The sequence below is a fragment of the Pipra filicauda genome, unplaced genomic scaffold (assembly GCF_003945595.2).
Source record: "Pipra filicauda isolate LSUMZ 115617 unplaced genomic scaffold, ASM394559v2 scaffold70_size2993248_pilon, whole genome shotgun sequence".
Taxonomy (NCBI): Eukaryota; Metazoa; Chordata; class Aves; order Passeriformes; family Pipridae; genus Pipra; species Pipra filicauda.
In genome coordinates, this window is record NW_024104876.1 from 367,803 (window position 1) to 385,434 (window position 17,632).

Genomic DNA, 17,632 nt, shown 5'->3' on the forward strand with positions numbered 1-17,632 from the left:
TTATATATATTATATATTTTTATTATATATATATATAGGAATGGGATATTCAGCTTGTATTCCACAAATGGGATATATATATATATATATATATATATATATATATAACAGATAGGGGAGATATATCTATATATACATATAGATATATATATAGATAAAAATATATATATAAAGATATAGATACAGATAGAGATAGATACAGATAGAAATATATAAATAGATATAGACAGATACAGATAGAAATATATAAATATAGATATATGTGTATGTACACACATACACTCTTGTTTATATATATCACACACAGGGGTTTATTTTCAATATAAAAAAAGAAATCTGGCTCTTATTACCTAAACAGCAACAAGGTACTTATTAAAAAAATAGACAAAATACCAATTTTTCCCCTTAAAGGCCTTTAAATTATGAAATGAATTATGAAGCACAGCCCAGGTAACACAGGATGGCACGTGGGCATTTACTCCTGGCAGGATTTTTTAGGGAAGATGAGAGTTTTTGGGAGCTGGCTGAGGCTTCCTCAGAAGGAAGAGGGGTAGAAAGGGAAAAGGATTGAAAGGACTTGCAGAGAAAGCTCTTAAAAGGGAGAACTTTAAATTACAGGCAGAAAAGCTGCACGTTCCTGATGGGGCTTTAAAGCGCTGAACGGGGAGAGACATGGCCAAAAGGGCAGGGAAGAAAAGTGCTTGTGCCAACAAAATTTGGGATGTTCATTAGAGAGGCAGGACAAGAAGACAGGGAGGGAAAAAAAGGAGCAGGAAAGCACATTTTGTTCAATATTTCAGAGCAGCAGCAGAACTTGGGGGCGGTCTGGGCTTTAAAGCTCTAACCTAGAAAGGAGAGGTGTTTTAAGGAGGTGATTTGGAAAGATGAAGCTGAGCTCTGAAGCAATTTAGGGTAAGTGGAAACAGGGAAATACTCAGCAGAACAGGGAGCTGAGCCCACAGTGAAAATGGGGAGGGAATATGGGGGGGATCACATCCAGGGCAGCACAGAGAATCCTGGATCTGTGCATCCATTCCCCTTGGATGTAAAGCAGGCAGAAAAAGGAGACAGCAGCAGGAATAAGAATCTACTCAGCTGGTTCTTCAGGAATGACCCAAAAGGAGAATTTAGAAAGTTTAACCTGATTTGTAATCACAAAACAACCCTTTAAACTCCAAGCTGTGCCAGCACCTCCTGCCACAACTTCCTGCAACTGTTTGATTAAAAAGAAAATAGATGTAACTGCCTCATATTTCCAAGAAGGATTCCCAACCTACAAGGATCATCCACTACATCAGTTTTTCCAAGCTACAAGAAAAGGCTCCAGGGAGACCTGGGAGACCCTTGCAGGGCCTAAAGGGGCTCCAGGAGAGCTGGAGAGGGACTGGGGACAAGGGATGGAGGGACAGGACACAGGGAATGGCTTCCCACTGCCAGAGGGCAGGGAGAGATGGGAGATTGGGAAGGAATTCCTGGCTGTGAGGGTGGGGAGGCCCTGGCACAGGTTACCCAGAGAAGCTGTGGCTGCCCCTGGATCCCTGGAAGTGTCCAAGGACAGGCTGGATGAACTTGGAGCAACCTGGGCTCCAACCTGGGTGGGATGGGATGGGCTTTAAGGCCCCTTCCAACCCCAAACCATTCCATGATTCCACGACCTCAGCCTGGGAAGAGGCAGGAGATCACTTCCCTCTCACAGCTGCTCTCAGGAGGACACATCTCGCTGCTGGTGGCTCTGGAATTCTGCAGCTCAAACATCTGGGAGGCCCCTCAAAATCAGATCCTGAGCCAGAAAACCAATCCTCTATTCCCCTTGAATTCCCATCTCTTTTCCACAGGATCACACTAAACCACCAGGAAACCCAGGCTCCTTTGGAGACCTGATTAGCACGTGTTTGAGGAGGCTCTTGCTTAATTGCCCAATTCAAACTTCAGAGAGTTGTAAGTAATGGAAGTCTAGAAATGTTTAATTGGGAGCCTCACAGTATGATTATTTGTATCATATCAGTTAAGTGAGAAGGGTTTAATTTTTAATTATTTCAATTAATTTATTGCTGGGAGATTTTACTCGGAGAATTTCAAACCTTCTCCAGTTCCATCAATTAAAAGAGGCAGAGATTCCAAGCCTGGCTACTGAGATCTGAATGAATCAGTGGGATTATGTAATGCACTGGGCTTTCCTTAACCATTATTTGAGTTCATTCCCAAAAACCTAACGAGCTGCCTACGGATTTTTGTGCAGGTTGTAGATGACCTATTTTTTAATTGCCTCAGTCCACAGAATTGATTACATCTTCCCCTGTTCAGGAGAGCTATTAAAGCACTCGTGAACATTTTGATATTGCTGCTAAATGCCCAGATCTCAGATAAAACGTGTCATGGACGGAGCTCCTGTGACAGACACGTTCCCGTTTTCCAAACGAGTGGTGACAGTGACATCCCCCAAGTCTGTCAGGCTGATTAATGATATTAAAACATCTAAAAAAAAAAAAAAGCCCAATTTACATAAGTATCTCCAAAACTTCAGTTATTCATCTGCTTTGAATACAGGCAGAACCCTCACCAATGGGTTTTTTAAATGTACTTAAATATGTACTGTGCAAACCGAATCTCGTTAGTCTAATTTACTCCAGGAAATCAGCTATTTTATATGCAATAAATGCAGTTTTCCCTCCACTCCCCACAATAATGAATCCTCCTATCCAAATTAAGAGGTAAACATCATGTTATGTGCATTTAAACCTCCCCAAAAAGAAATACCAGTGAACTGTTTCATCAACAGTTATCATCGCTGTTGATTAGAATTTGTTCAGCATTACCTCTTGGATAGATCTGGAGAGGCTCTATCAACTGTCCATTTACTTGCTGCTCCATTACAGTGGAGTAATACTGCAAAGAGATTAAAGAAAGAGATGACTCAGTAATGTATGAGCAGTAAAAGCACTTCTGGATTGTTTAATTCAATGTATTTTTATTTATTTTTTAATTGCCGCGGTGCAAATCAGCCTTTAGATGGTTTCTTACCATCTGTGGCTGTTCCCACAATAAGTGGGACAGAGGAACTTAACCAAGGGGCTGTGGTGCCCAGCACAGGGATCTGTTACTGGATCAACTGGGGAAGTTCCAGGCTCTCCTGAAACCTGGGAATACTTCAGAGGGAGCAAATGGAACCTTGACAGCAAACACAGCAGGTGCCGCACCTGGAGGAGCCGAGAAAACCAAACGTGGGAACAAAGATGGGCTGTAAACACAACCCAGGACTGTGCAATCAGGAAAACTCCAAGAAAATCCCATAGGAATACGGAAACTATCCAAGAATTTGCAGTGGTGAAGCACCATCAGGGCAGTTGGGGTCAGGTCCCACACAGGCAGAGGTGACAAGTGTGTCCCCTCGGAGGGGACACAAAGCACTTCCAGAAAATCACTGCAGACCTCCCGACCCCTTGGGCTCCCCAGGGACTGCTGGAAGTGATCTGGGGGGAATGTTTAGTGATAAAGAAAGGCTAAGAATGGGCAAAAAGGGATGGAAAAGGATCTGAGAACATCAAGACCCAAGAAGACACTCGGGCCACTGAGATGATCCAAGGGCTGGAGCTCCTCTGCTCTGGAGAGCTGGGATTGTTCACCTGGAGAAGAGAAGGCTCCAGGGAAACCTGAGAGCCCCTTCCAGGGCCTAAAAGGGATTCAAGAGACCTGGAGAGGGACTTGGGAAGGACAGGACAAAAGGGAATGGCTTCCCAGTGCCAGAGGGCAGGGACAGATGGGAGATTGGGAAGGAATTCCTGGCTGGGAGGGTGGGCAGGCCCTGGCACGGGTTGCCCAGAGAAGCTGTGGCTGCCCCTGGATCCCTGGAAGTGTCCAAGGCCAGGCTGGAGCAACCTGGGATAGTGGGAGGTGTCCCTGCCCACGGCAGGGGGTGGAACTGGATGAGCTTTAAGGTCCCTTCCAGCCCAAACCATTCCAGGATTCCATGAAGACACAAAATACGTAACAGGGGACGAGGGAGCCTGAGAGGTGGCACGAGGATGAGGAGTGGCACTAAATGAAGAAATAAACCTTTGGATTAAGCAAACTGAAATCTTCACCAGCCTCCTTTAATTGTCCCTCAGTGCTGAGGAGGGGGGAACTCTCCAGCCAGGCCCTTTAACCCCACAACCAAACCATCCCAGGGCAGGAGACAGACCTGGCTCGGGAATTTCCTGCCTCCATCCTGCCCAACTCCCATCACCACGTGTTATAAACACCGAAAGCACATCACAAAGAACATTTCTTTTGCAATCCCTGAACACCTCTGAGGGAAACCTGCTGGCTGTGGGCCAGATCTCCACGGCAGAAATCCCTGTGGCTCCTCTGGCTTTCATCCTCATTCTCACCAGCCCGGTGTGGTCTAAGAATTCAGCACGTCACTGTTGCCAGCCCTGTGTGATACTGTTCAAACTGGCAAGGCTGGGTGTCAAGGAGGAGAAAAATCCCAAGTCTCTCTGGAATCAAACACAGGTATTTCCCTCACGCTGATGGTTTCCCTCAAAACACAAATTTTTACTGATGCAACTTCAAAGAGACAAAAAGTTTAGGAACTGCTCCCCCCCCCCTTGGGAAATGATCAAGAGCTTCTCCAGGGGTCACAAGGACCCCATAAACTTATTTTTTAATAGGAGGGTCATGAATAACATGTCAAATCCTCCCCCATGTCCTCATATCCCTTCATAAAAATGTGTTCCCAGCACCTAAAAGTTATGGAGCTGGGAAAGAACCTCCTGCTCCCAAAACTGCTTGATAAAAAGAAACCTTTTAATTACCATTTCCTAGTGGCATTCTGTGACCCGAAGACACCTATATACACAGCATAAACATATATGACACACTCTCTGGAATAATAAACTAAAATAAACAGACATGAGACTGTTTCCTACCAAAAAAAAAAAAAAATATAATAGAGGGGCAGAGAGAGAGAGAGAAAAACCCATGGCCCTCTCCATTACTCACCAGTGATGACAAGTAAATGAAATATCAATCATGTAAGCTGTCAACCTTTTGGGACAGCAATAACTGTTAACAAGTAGTCTGGAAAAATTGACTGAAAATGACTTGTCCTCCACACACGAGCATTTGAGGTTTCCATGGAAAATTAAGATGCCAGTGGCTATTTGGAACACTGTTCAGGTATTCTTTTTAATGGGAAATTTGCCAGTTATTGATCCAGAGCATGTACCCCTTGCTTTGAGAAAGCTGCGAGCAACTTTCCAATCAGTGGCTGTCAAAAAAATTACTGCCTTTTTATAGTGCTACAAGACAGGAGCCCAGTGCAGCCCCACTGCTGCTCCAGCTCTGGCTTTAATTAACTGCAAGGCACAAGGCAGAAATCAGTTTAATTTCCCACCCCCACCCCCCCCAATATTTGCCTAATCCACAGCATTTGTGCTCACTCAAAAATCACTCCAGAACTGCCTGAAATAACTTGCTGCCAAGTTCAGGACCTAAAGAGGAGAGGCTGGGCATGATTCTCATCTATCATGTGATTCCAAAGATCTCATGTGATTCCAAAGATCTTCCCAGTCAGAGTGTCATGGAAGAGATCTCTGAGCTCAGGGAACTGGGTTTTTTGTTCTTAAACTTGCATTTTGGAGAACACCAAAATGCACCATGTTAAAATTCCCAGAAATATTTAAGCAGCTGTCCGATCCTCCAAAGATTTGGTGGAGGTCTCAAAACACTCAAAAATGAGTACTTTCCTTCCCCATTATATTCTCCAAGATTATAACAGGTTAATTCACTTTCTAGGCTAAGAACATTTGTTTTCTTGCAAACACATCCCAAAATGAAGCCTATGGGAAGTGAGGAAGTTAAACCCTCAGTGCAACACTCAAATAAAGAACTTGTTTAAAACTGAAGAGGAAAAATTTTCAGAGGAGAAAGGCTGCTGAAGCAGAAAGAAGTCATTTACAGACATCCCATAATTTTTAAGGGGAAGCAGAGAGTTGAGCAATCACAACTCTAATGTACTGAAACTTTAACAGTGAGCTTGGAAGCATAGCAAAAAAAATGACCTTACCAAGGCGTGATTAATCTGGAGACTGTGCCAGGAAAAGCCAAGTTTCCCAGTTTTACAGCAAAAATGGCTGAGATTTGAGAAGCGAAATAGAGAAATACAAGGAATTCTAGCTGGGGGGGTTCACCTGGAGAAGAGAAGGCTCTGGGAGAGCTGAGAGCCCCTTCCAGGGCCTAAAGGAGCTCCAGGAGAGCGGGAGAGGGACTGGGGACAAGAGATGGAGGGATGGGACACAGGGAATGGCTTCCCACTGCCAGAGGGCAGGGAGAGATGGGATATTGGGAAGGAATTCCTGGCTGGCAGGGTGGGGAGGCCCTGGCACAGGTTGCCCAGAGAAGCTGTGGCTGCCCCTGGATCCCTGGAAGTGTCCAAGGCCAGGTTGGACGGGGCTTGGAGCCCCCTGGGACAGTGGGAGGTGTCCCTGCCCAGGGCAGGGGTGGGATGGGATGATCTTAAAGGTCCCTTCCCATCCAAACCATTCCAGGATTCCATGACATGATTCTATATAAAAGAATGCGATAAATTGAGTGGGATAAAAAAAAAAATGGAATTTGCTGGAAGTCTGTGCTGACATTTCTTCCTGTCAACCCTCCCAGGATGGAGCAGGGTCAGATAAAAAGGACAGTCCTCTTAATCACCTTAATTTACCTTTTAAGCCCTTCTGTTCTACGTGGTGCCTCCAACACTGACCCAGGAGCCCTGATGGTGATCCTTTGTCTTGGGGCAACCTGGGCTGGTGGGAGGTGTCCCTGCCCATGGCAGGGGGTGGAACAGGATGAGCTTTAAGATCCCTGCAGCCCAAACCATTCCAGGATTCCATGAAGTCCCATCAAAACCACCTATGGGTGGTACCCAACAGGGCTTGGTGCTGACAGGCTCCAAGTTAAACAACATTTACACACCCCTTGTAGCCCACCTGGCCCAGGGAGAAAACACCATTTGTCACCTTCCTGCTTATCCATTTCATTTGACCAAAAAAAAAAAAAAAGAAGTTAAATTATATTTTTCCACTTAAATCTGCAGCATGAAAGACCAACTCAAATTATTTAGTTTCCATAAGTAACTGCACCCTATTCCTGCAGACAGATTTTATATTTACAGGTATCCAGACAGATTTTACACACACCTACCTATACAAAGGCACACACAGACACACATATCTCCTATTAAAAAACAGAAAATACAGCTTTAAATCCTCCATGAATATTGAGCCTGCAGCTACAATGAAACTCCTCTGTTAGGAGGGGTGAAACAGTCTCCAGATGAAAGTAGATTTTGAAAAATTTTTAGAGCCCAGGGGTTCATTTTTAATGAGCCGTTACTTTAAGTACTGCATAAAAAATACAAGAAATTGATAGTCCATTTAGCCTGCACTATACCTAATGCAAAAGTCATTAAGATGCATTATTCTTAATGTTTATGATATGATCAGTAAGTGTACAAGTGTCTTTTTTTTTTAAAGTCAAGCATGTCCATATATCTCATGTGATACAGGTTTTAAACACATTTAATCCAGGAGTATTAAACTCTGGACTCAAAACAGGGATATTGTCCAGTGCAAACTGCAGCCTCTGTTAACACTGGTACAAGGCAAAATACACCAAGGAAAAGGGGGGAAAAAAAAATCAGCATTTTTTATACTGTACCTACATAGGACAGCATGGCCTTCATCTCCTCATCGCTTCTGACTGTGATCCGGTCACCATCCTCATCCTCATCTGACACAGAAATGCATGACACACATCAACAAGGGAAGCGGGATGCTCTTAATATTCTTGGTATTTTAAATTTTTTAAACTGTTTTTCATATTTAGCGTTTTTACCCGGACATTTAGAAACAAATCAAAACCAGCAACGTAAAAGCCAACTGTGCTCTGAGACAGCGACATGTAATGACTCCAAACATTAATTAACAAAAATTAAAGTTCTGTTTAAAGCCAAGTGCTCCTAACTTTGGTCCCAACAGTGCCAGAACCTCCCCAGATGTTGAGCACCTTCCACGTGCTCTGACCCCTCACCGACACCCACCAAGGGGTTCTTTGGACACAGCAAATGGAAGGGTGAAGTTTGAGTGTGTTTAAGTTCTCCCAGGCCGAGCTAAGTTTGGGCAGTTTCCTTGGAATTCATTGGAACTGTCATTGGAGGTTGCCCAGAAAACTTGTGGCTGCCCCTGGATCCCTGGAAGTGTCCAAGGCCGGGTTGGAGCAATCTGGGCTAGTGGAAGGTGTCCCTGCCCATGGCAGGGGGGTGGGATGAGACAATCTTTGGAGTGGCTTCCAACCCAAACCATTCCATGATTCTAGGAATTCCTAGAAATTCAAAGAAAATTAAAAATATCACTGCTTTGCTCCCACTAAACCCTCCTCTTTTAAAGCCAACCCCACCTGAACTCACCTGCAGGAGGTTCCCCCCAAGCCCCTGCCCCGCTCCATCATTATCAGTATATATTCCATCAGCAGAAAAAAAAATGCCATTATGGATGAAAACTCCCTCCTGCTCCTAGTTATGCACAAGAATCAGGGAAGAGATCAGAGCTAAATAATGAAAACTGTGGGAGAAAAGGACTTTGTCCCTTTTGCCTCTGAAAACCTCCCAGGTAAATTCTGAGGCTTTCAAGGAAAAAGAACAAAACGTAAAACCCTCGGAATTAACACTCCTAAAATGTAGTGGGAGAGATGCTGGAAGTGTGGAAGCTGGAAGAGGGACTGGAGAGCAGAGATATGTCCTAGCAGAGCCTTTTCTCATGGAAATTTAACTGGTGCACTGCCAGACTGTTCAAACTCCTCGCCGGGGTGAGAAGCTGGAATGATGGAATTCCATGAATTCCATGGAAAGATTAGGAAGAGCTGGTGAGTTGAAAGTGAAATGCTTCCCTGCCTGGAAATGTCTGAGGCAGAAAGGAGGAGGAGCTGTAAAACTGCTGCCTGGCCCCAACCCAAGTCCCAGAGTGGGAAGGGCTGGAAAAGCAGCTGCTGGAAGAGGGAACACAACAAACACCACACACGGACAGCAAGGAGCAGAGGGAAAGCAGAAAGAGGGGAAATATAGGACAGAGAGGGGGGAATATATGGATAAAAGCTGTTTAACAGGCTTAGTGTGAGGGAACAGACTGAGCTGGGACCACCAAAAAAAAAAAGAAAAAGAAAAGTGGGAAACTCTGGCAAAATGCTCAGAAAAATCCCACTTTATTCACTCCCAATGATTGGGAAATTAACTCCAGTGTTCTCAGAGTTGCAAAATTCCTGGTGGTGGTACAAAGAGAAGAAATATAAATGCGTGGATGAAAAGGTGTAAAATGTTAACTGGCACTAAAAAAAGCTGAATATAAAATAATCAAAGGGCAAAAGCAGCAGAAAAATCTGCTTTGCCACCCCACCGTGGCATCTAAGTGGGCACAGCCCAAAAACTCCCTGGGCTCAGGAAGGTTTCCAGGCTCCTCTCCGTTTTCCAGCACATCAGGGAAGCAAAAGTAGACCCCAACAAATCCTCAAGTCCTGGCTGGATTTTGCAAATGCCACTTAAAATGGAGGGAGAAACCCTCACAAGACACCAAACAGTGCAGCAGATGGCAAACAAATATCATGAAGCAATCTTCCCAAAATCTGCAGCGTGTCACAAATCCACAAAATGGCAGAGTTTGGAGAAAAGGATCATAACAGGCCATATGTTGGGAGGGAGTTTGTTGGGAGGGACGTGGAATTCGGCACTGAAATCACATCCAGGTCCAACAGGAGGAGAAGTGCAGCCCCAGGTAGGACACTGGGGATAACAATAACTGAACAGAGAGCAGAGAAGCCTGTGCTGGATGGGAATTATCCCCATCTGAAGCAGCTGAGAGCAAACCTCAAGCTGGTAAAATCCAGGCATTGGAGATGGAAAAAGTCCCCAGGAAAAAAGGAAAAAAACAACCAACCAAACAAAAAAGAAATCAGGCATCAATATCCATAACATATTTTAGATGCCAGTTAAATGGCAGGGGAAATGGCTCTGTGCAGATGTAAATGACAGACTAGAGACATGAAGGGAAAGCACAGAAGCAGATGTTGGAAGACACGAGGAAATCAGTATTTCCAGGAAAAGTTCTACACATGGTCCCATTAATATGGGCTACTGCCCTGATTGCAGAGGCTGCTGCTGGTGCATGAAGTTCAAACACAGCTAATGTGTGATGTGGGAGGCGTGCAAAAAAATGTGAGCAAATCAAAATGAATATAAGTGGCAAGGTCTGGAGCCTGGTTTTGCTCAGGTCCCTGCAGAAAGTCTTGTGTTAAAAAGCAGAGCAGGAGAAATGTCATGGAGACAGAAATAAAACTTATCTCCATTCTTAGTTTTGTGGTGTTTCAGGAGGGGAAAACTCAATGATACGAAAAGCAAGATAAATAGTACTTGAGGGACCATAAAACAATAATTCCTCTGATTATTTATGGACAGAGTTGTCCATAAAGCTCTAAAAAAGGAAGAAATGCTAAAAAGGCAAGGCCCAGTGTGGTACCTGCTCTGTCACCCTCAGTGTCACCACCTCACTCACAGAACACTTTAATCCCCTCCAGCAGCTCCTGCCATTTCATCTCCATCACAGGAAAAAATACAATAAAAATTAAAAGGGAATAACAGGAGTCTTCTCCACTTGGAAGAAAAGCCCAGCTCAGTATCTTGAGACACAGATTTTTGACTCCCTTTTGCAGCTCATTCCTCTCCAGACAGGACAGTCCCCCAGGAACCCCTCAAAAAACAAGAATAAAAAGGGTTCAAAGAACAGATACGAGGCTAAATCTGCACTAACCCCCTCGTTGAGAGGATTAAAATGTTCAGCTCAGACCTACAGGTAGTTTATACTTTTCATTTAATTTGAGCAATATAATTGCACTGAGGAGTCAGAGCACGGGAAGGTCACGCTGGTAATTAAAGCTACTTTGTGGCAATCTGCTCATTGGAGATGTGATTAAATAATAAAATATTGCTGGGGTTAGTACCGTTATGAAACTCGCAGAAATGCATAAATATTTAACTGTAACACAGGACGAGTGTAAATATTATTTATTTTTAAAATGGCAGCCCTGCAAGGTGACAGAGGGGATGGTTTATAGGAGTCATACTCACACTCAAAGGCTGTTGTCGTTGCATCTGGCAAAACTTGGCCGATGACATCCTAAAATGTGAACAAGAACTGGTTATACATCAAAAAAAAAATGGGAAAAGCCTGATTTAGGGTAAATCATCTTCATCGCTCCCCAGCTGCAGGAAGAAGAGTTAAAACCTACTCCCCACTGCCCCAAAATTACCAACCTTTTAGTGCACAACACAAATCTGTACCAATCATGGTGCTCTTCTCCTTCCTCCCCACTCCACCTCGAGGAAAACTTGTTTTCTTCCCAAATAACTCCATGAGAATTGTGAACAACTCCGTGGTGTCTGGGGATTGCAGTTTATAAAGAACCGAATTTCGTCCGTAGGTTATAAAAAATGTACATCTGACTCATCCACATCAGTCATAAAAAGAAGTTTATCAATGGTTTTTTGCTTTGAAAAGCTTCTTTCCTCCCTCAGTCCTGTTTATATCCCAATTCCTCCACTCCCAACAACCTGGTCCAGCACGAGACAACCTCACCCACAGCTCCTACCTGCAGCTCAGGGTAACAAACAGCTCCCATGGGATCAATTCCAGCAGGAATTACAGCAGGAGCTGGGAGACTGAAGGAATTTTTCCTGCTTTCCCCCCAGGAACGTGGAGGGATCCACATCCTCCCAGCTCCACACCAGGCACAAAGTTTAGAGCTTATTTTAGCGTTAACTGGAATTTCAACTTCTCCTAAAGTCCACAGATGGATTAAAATGCTGGAGGGGGGGGTGTGGAAATCAGGTTAAAACAGTGGGAGAAAAATCAGGTTAAAAACCCCAAAGAAGTGAAGGTTAAAATAGCCAAAGAGGTGAGAGCCTGAGCATCATGGCACGACAATTCCTCCCAGGCACACCCAACACTCCCCGAGCTGTGGGATCCCTCAGATCTCACAGCCCTGAGCCAAACCAGGAATTTTTTTGCTGACACAAGACAAGAGCTTGTCTCATTTTTTAGCCTTTTCCCAGAGCCCTGGGCCCAAAGGCAGCGAGGGGCAGCCGTGGCAGCCCTGGGAGGCTCCATAAGTCACGTCAGGGCACGGCACAAATTCACAGCGTGGCTTTTTCCCTCCCCGCTGCTGATTCCTCGTGTCAGACAATCTCTCTGACACTGACAGTGCCACAGAGTGATTAGAAATTAATGAAGAGCAGGATTTATTGCAGCACCTTCCCTGTGAGCATCTCAGGGTGCTGAAAACACCCCCCCCCATGATCACTGCACTGTCACTTCTCCTGCCTCCTTTTTTTTTCCTGTTTCCTCTAAAAATATCAAATTAAAACGTTCTGTGCCGCATCAGAGAGACACAATTAATAAAATGAGAAAGCAGCAGTGGCAGCTTTAAGATTTCCACGGAGCTGACTGAAGGAAATAATAATAATTCTCAAAACTTCCTCGTGTCGTCTTTTCATTTCAGACACTCGAATAAATCAGTGTGTGCCATTGAAACTACTCATTGTATATAAAAGATGTGCAGTACACCTTAGCTAATGATGGAATCACAAATTTGTGGAGGCAAAAGACAAAAAAAAAAATCCCCAAACGTTGCCATGTTAACAAAATTTGTCCATTTTAATACTTCTACAGGGCCTGTCAGTCCTCTGTCAAAAGCCAACCACTATTCCTAATAAGAAATTAAAGTCTTGCCTAAACAGAAGGCTGTACTAACCAATTATCCCTAAATCCATTCAGTTAACCATCAAAAATTCCTCAGGAAAAACACTTTAATTGTGTTAGATTTAAGCCACTTGTAAAATACTCTTCTATGGGCACACAGATGCTTCCATGAAATGGATTTAAAAATTGTTCTGGGGTATTTAAAAACTGTATTTAATGGGTGTGTAAGCACAGCCCTGAGACAGAGGCACTTCTGATGGCCCTAAAAGTCTGAAAACAAGACTCCCAAAGCTGTGATAGCACTGAAACAGTGGTAAAAAATTCTTACACCTCCTCCTCCCCCACTTAAAATAACTTTTCCCGTATGTTGACACTTCTTTAATATGAATAATTAGCAAGTAAGTGAATTATCCACCATAGCTCTTACACTGAATAAACAATTGACAAGAAAACCCTCCCAACAGCCACAAAAACTGTGCTCAGCTTACAGTAATTTTATTAAATCAAAGTATCTGAGAAAACCAGCCTTGCAGGGAGGAGGAGGGAGGGGAATCCCCCCCACTATTGTGCTGGAACCAAAGTGTTTTCAGCAGCTCCAGGAGATTTCCACGCTCAAACATCCCCCCAGACCTCTGGGTGACCCAAGATTAAAGGATTACTCCAAATTTCAAGGGATTACACGTGCAGGGGGATTTTCTACTATCACAACAGAGATCAGGAGCAATAAAATGCCACAACTTGGAGGGGGCTCACAAACAACACAGCCTTGTGTTTTAGCTCACAAGGCTGAAAAGCCTCCAAGGAGGAGGCAAAAAAAAATCAGGGAAGAGCAGCTGCAAGGGGGAATTCCATCAAATCTGCCCTCTGGAAGAGCCGTGGGCTGGGAAAGCACAAAGTGTGAAAGCCCTGCTTTGATGGCAGGGTAAATATTGAGGGCACAGCTCTCACCTTTCACTGGGAACTTGTTTTGTCTCGGTATGACATGAAGTTCTCCAGAATTAACACCAAGTTGCTTAAACACCCCAGTGACAGGACAAACCAGTGGAGACAGCCCCACTGAAAAAAAAACAAGCTTACTGTAATTCATTTAGTGGTGCCTTAAAAATAAATCTATTTACTGGGAACTTACAGGTCTGCAAAGCTGATGCACAGGGAAGGTATTTAAAGTGACATTATGGAGAACAGCTCCGAGCAGCCACTTTAGGAAAGTAATCAAGAAAGTGCCTCATTTAAAGCACACGGTGCTGCTTCCATGGATCACACACCTGCAGGTCCCAGGATTGAATCCCTGCTGCACAGCTCAGGAGCAGGAAAAACTCCTGCAAAAGGCAGAACTAGAGCAGCTGAAAATTAAGAAGTGTGTCAGGCACTGCTCTGAGCATCAGGCTCCTGACTCCAACTGGTTATTCCATGGTTATGGACAGGATATTTGGGGATGAACAGGATATTTGGTGACTCTACACAGCTTCTTCTGTGGAAAAAGGAGGATGGAAATATTCTTGCACACCAGCCTGAAATGCTGCAAGGCTGCACTCATCTGTGTTCCCAAGGCCACCTGCATTTCTAGGATGCTAAATTAACAAAAATCACCTTAAAAACATAAAATACAATCCTGCTGTTCTCAAAGATAATTTTAAGGGGCTTTCTTAACACAAAGCAGCCCATGGGACCTACCTTAGAAGGAAGAGCAGCCTCACTCCACAGCTAATCCAAGGCTCCCCCCAGCCCCAGTTCCCTCCAGTGCAGAAACCTGGGGTGTGCAGCTGGTTTTTGGAGCTGGTTCTCCAGCTGAAGGCAAGGCAATATTCCCATCAATCTCCTTGAAGCACAGGTACAAGGAATGGGATGGATCCTGACATGCTCTGCACAGCCCCACAGGGATTATTCAGAACTTCACTGTGCCCCAAACAGCAGGAGCTGAGAAAAAGGGGACGTTTGCCCTTCAGTTTAGGGACATGTGGGCAATCCCTGGGCTCTGACTGGGTTAGCACCACTCAGTAATTCCCATTACTAGGGAACACCTGAATTCTCCAGGGGCTCTGTAGTTGTTACTAACACACAAACCCTCTTGCAGGTGAGTGGAATCAGGTCAGAAGGACAGCAGAAGGTGGGGTCAGCCCCACTCCTGCCCTCCCCACCACACTCCAGGCTCCTCCTCAGCCCCAGGTGGTGATGGATCTACCACTTCTTAGTGTCTGGAGCCTTATTTCATTGAATTTCTGTAGTTATCACACAAATGAATATTGTGATGGCACCTCCCAAAACACCATCAGGCAAAGGAGGGCCGTGAGACAGTTCAGACCTTATTAAACTTCTCCCTTCTGGTCTGAAGGTTTCACAGTCCACAAGGGAGGGGTTTTGACGTGACAATGACAATTATTGACTGGTGGTACTGCACAGCTGGACAGTGTCACAGCCCAGAGTCCCCCTGATGGCAGCAATGCCATCACCTCCTGACTCACCACGTGTCACCCAGTCACCTCCACCTGCCACCAACATCCCCAAGGCTAGAGACCAAGAGTGGAGAACTAAAAATTATCAACACCAACAGAAATCTGACTTGATGCACAACACTGGCACAGGTTGCCCAGAGAAGCTGTGGCTGCTCCATCCCTGGAAGTGTCCAAGGCCAGGCTGGAGCACCCTGGGATAGTGGAAGGTGTCCCTGCTCATGGCAGGGGGTGGAATAAGATGCACTTTAAAAGTCTCTTTCGACCCAAACCATTCTACAATTCTATGATTAATGAACACAAGTGTAATGAGAAAGTGTGAATTTTAAGAAAACCAGCAATGTTTGGTCCTGTCAGGTTCTACCATTACATGGTGACTGGAGCAACGACCACCTAAGCCATGAAACAGGAGAGTCAACCTGCTTATAACTGGAAAAACACATCTTTAAAAGGCTGGTAGAGCTGTTGGATGGCTGCAAACCAACAACTAACGAGCATCAAAACTGCGTGTGGAGGGAGAAGAACTAAAAACCTCTTCCTTCCTCAGCGACATGCCCTTCTTCCTTATCTTTTCACTTCTCTCACACTCAGAGTGACCAGGAAGCTCCACTTCCACATGACTCGAGGTTATTGCAACTGTTAGGTGCTCCTCGAGGTCCTGTGTCATCCACTGACCTCAATTTCTCCACTTATTTTTAAATAATACAACCAAACCTAAAGTTCCAATAATTCTAGAATGCCAAAGGACAGTCCAATCAATGATAGTCTCATTTTATTTGGGGGAAAAAATGGAAAACACGAAGCAGAGCGTGGATTAAACCCGACTCAGATTTGCACCACTTTGTCTGAAGGGCAGAGTGGGTCATGCCAGGCTTGTTGTGCAACCAAAGGAAACTCACAGCAACCAAGGGGAAACTGCCCTTCCCAAAACCCTCACTGATCTCTCAAAAGTTCTGCTGCTGCTGCACCTCCATCCACAGAAAGTCTTGGAAAACACTAAATGTTCGGAAGAAGGAAACCAGGAACATTTGCCACCTGCTCCAGTTACCTGTGCAACCTTTCTACAGGCCCAACATCAAACGTTTTGCAGCCAACCAAGCCCTGATCTGCCACGTGTCTTCTCAGTAAAACACAACACTTTGAAAGAGATCTGCAGAATCTTTCTCCAATATTAATAACAAGAGAAGAAATTAAACATGCACATGATCAGTGGCGAGGGGAGATTGTCTTTAGAGGAACAGGAGCACATGGAGTCTCCAGCAAGGACGTGCTGTGGAGGGAACACGAGGGCATCCTGCAGGAAGTCTGACCTGCACGCAAGGATCGGACATCTCCTTGGGCTAAGGATGCAATAAAAAAAGAGACACTAAGTGGGATAAACACCATTTCTGAGGAAGGAGAGGGTCCTCGTACACTTGGTGTGCAGATGGAGGTGCTGAGGGCAGAGGAGACACAACAACCCCCCAGCCCAGCAAGGGCAGCATCACCAGGAGCAGGTGAAGCCCCAGCCCGAGCCGGGAGCGCTCCTTCCCAAACCACAACTGTTTAAACCGCCCTAAAGCCCCGCCTTGCCCCCGCATCCAGCGGGGGATGCCCTAATGCCGGATCCCTGCCCGTGGCACGGGGTGGGACCTTCAGAGGAGCCCTCCAGCCCAAACCATCCCACGGTGCTCCTGCCCGGGGACCCCCGCGCGGAGCTCGGCCCCGAACCCCGCGGGGGGCGCGGGAGGAGATTCCACAGGGGCTCCCCGTCCCCCTCCACCTCCTTCCCATTAAAACTTCCCGGCGCAGACACGACAACGCCACCACCGCGCCACCCCTGTGCCCCCCGCGGGTGCGCTCACCAGCACATCCCTGAAGAGCAGCTGGGGCGCGGAGTGCACGGTCCAGTCCACGGCGGCCCCGTCGGGGATCTTGATGCGGATGACGAGCGCCTGGGCGTCCATGGCGCGGGAGGGGCCGCAGAGCAGCCAGAGCATCCCCGCCCCGGCGCTCACATGCTGCGGCCGCCCAGGGCTCCCGGGCCCGGCTCCGCCGCCCGCCCGCAGGAAGGAGCCGCTGCCCCGGAACCAAAACGGCGGGAGGGGATGGATGTGCGGCGGGGGAGGAGGAGGAGGAAGGGGAGGCGGCGCCATGTTCGGCGAGGAGGCGGCTCCGGGTTGGGAAACCGCCCCGGGCAGCGGCAGCGCTCCGGCGGTAATTCCAACCCCTTATTCCTTGTGTTATTCCTTGCGTTCGAGCAGGAAAAGCGCAGCTGAGGCGGCGGATCAAACAGGGCTGGGGTTGCTGTAAAAGCAGCGCCAGGTGCCCGGCGCTGCCCGTGTGCGCAGTGCCCAGAGAGGAGAGGCTGAGGGAGCTGGGGGGGCTCAGCCTGGAGAAGAGGAGGCTCAGGGGAGACCTCCTCAC

The 17,632-nt window shown here is 46.1% G+C and overlaps 1 protein-coding gene across 2 annotated transcripts in view; it reads right to left on the reverse strand.

Annotated features, from left to right (window-relative positions):
* The window catches only part of MAP2K5 (mitogen-activated protein kinase kinase 5), a 128,319-nt gene extending 111,049 nt beyond the window's left edge, over window positions 1-17,270 (reverse strand). Inside the window, exons 1-4 of one of the 2 annotated variants that reach the window (XM_027714772.2) lie at window positions 17,071-17,270; window positions 11,147-11,195; window positions 7,697-7,764; window positions 2,817-2,886 (exon numbers count right to left, since the gene is read on the reverse strand). In XM_027714772.2, the coding sequence (XP_027570573.1) occupies window positions 2,817-2,886; window positions 7,697-7,764; window positions 11,147-11,195; window positions 17,071-17,205 (322 nt within the window). In that variant the 5' untranslated portion in view covers window positions 17,206-17,270. Of the gene's footprint in view, window positions 1-2,816; window positions 2,887-7,692; window positions 7,765-11,146; window positions 11,196-17,070 lie in introns of those variants that run through there. The other variant, XM_027714774.2, reaches the window with a different exon arrangement.
* Between the last annotated feature and the right edge of the window lie 362 nt (window positions 17,271-17,632).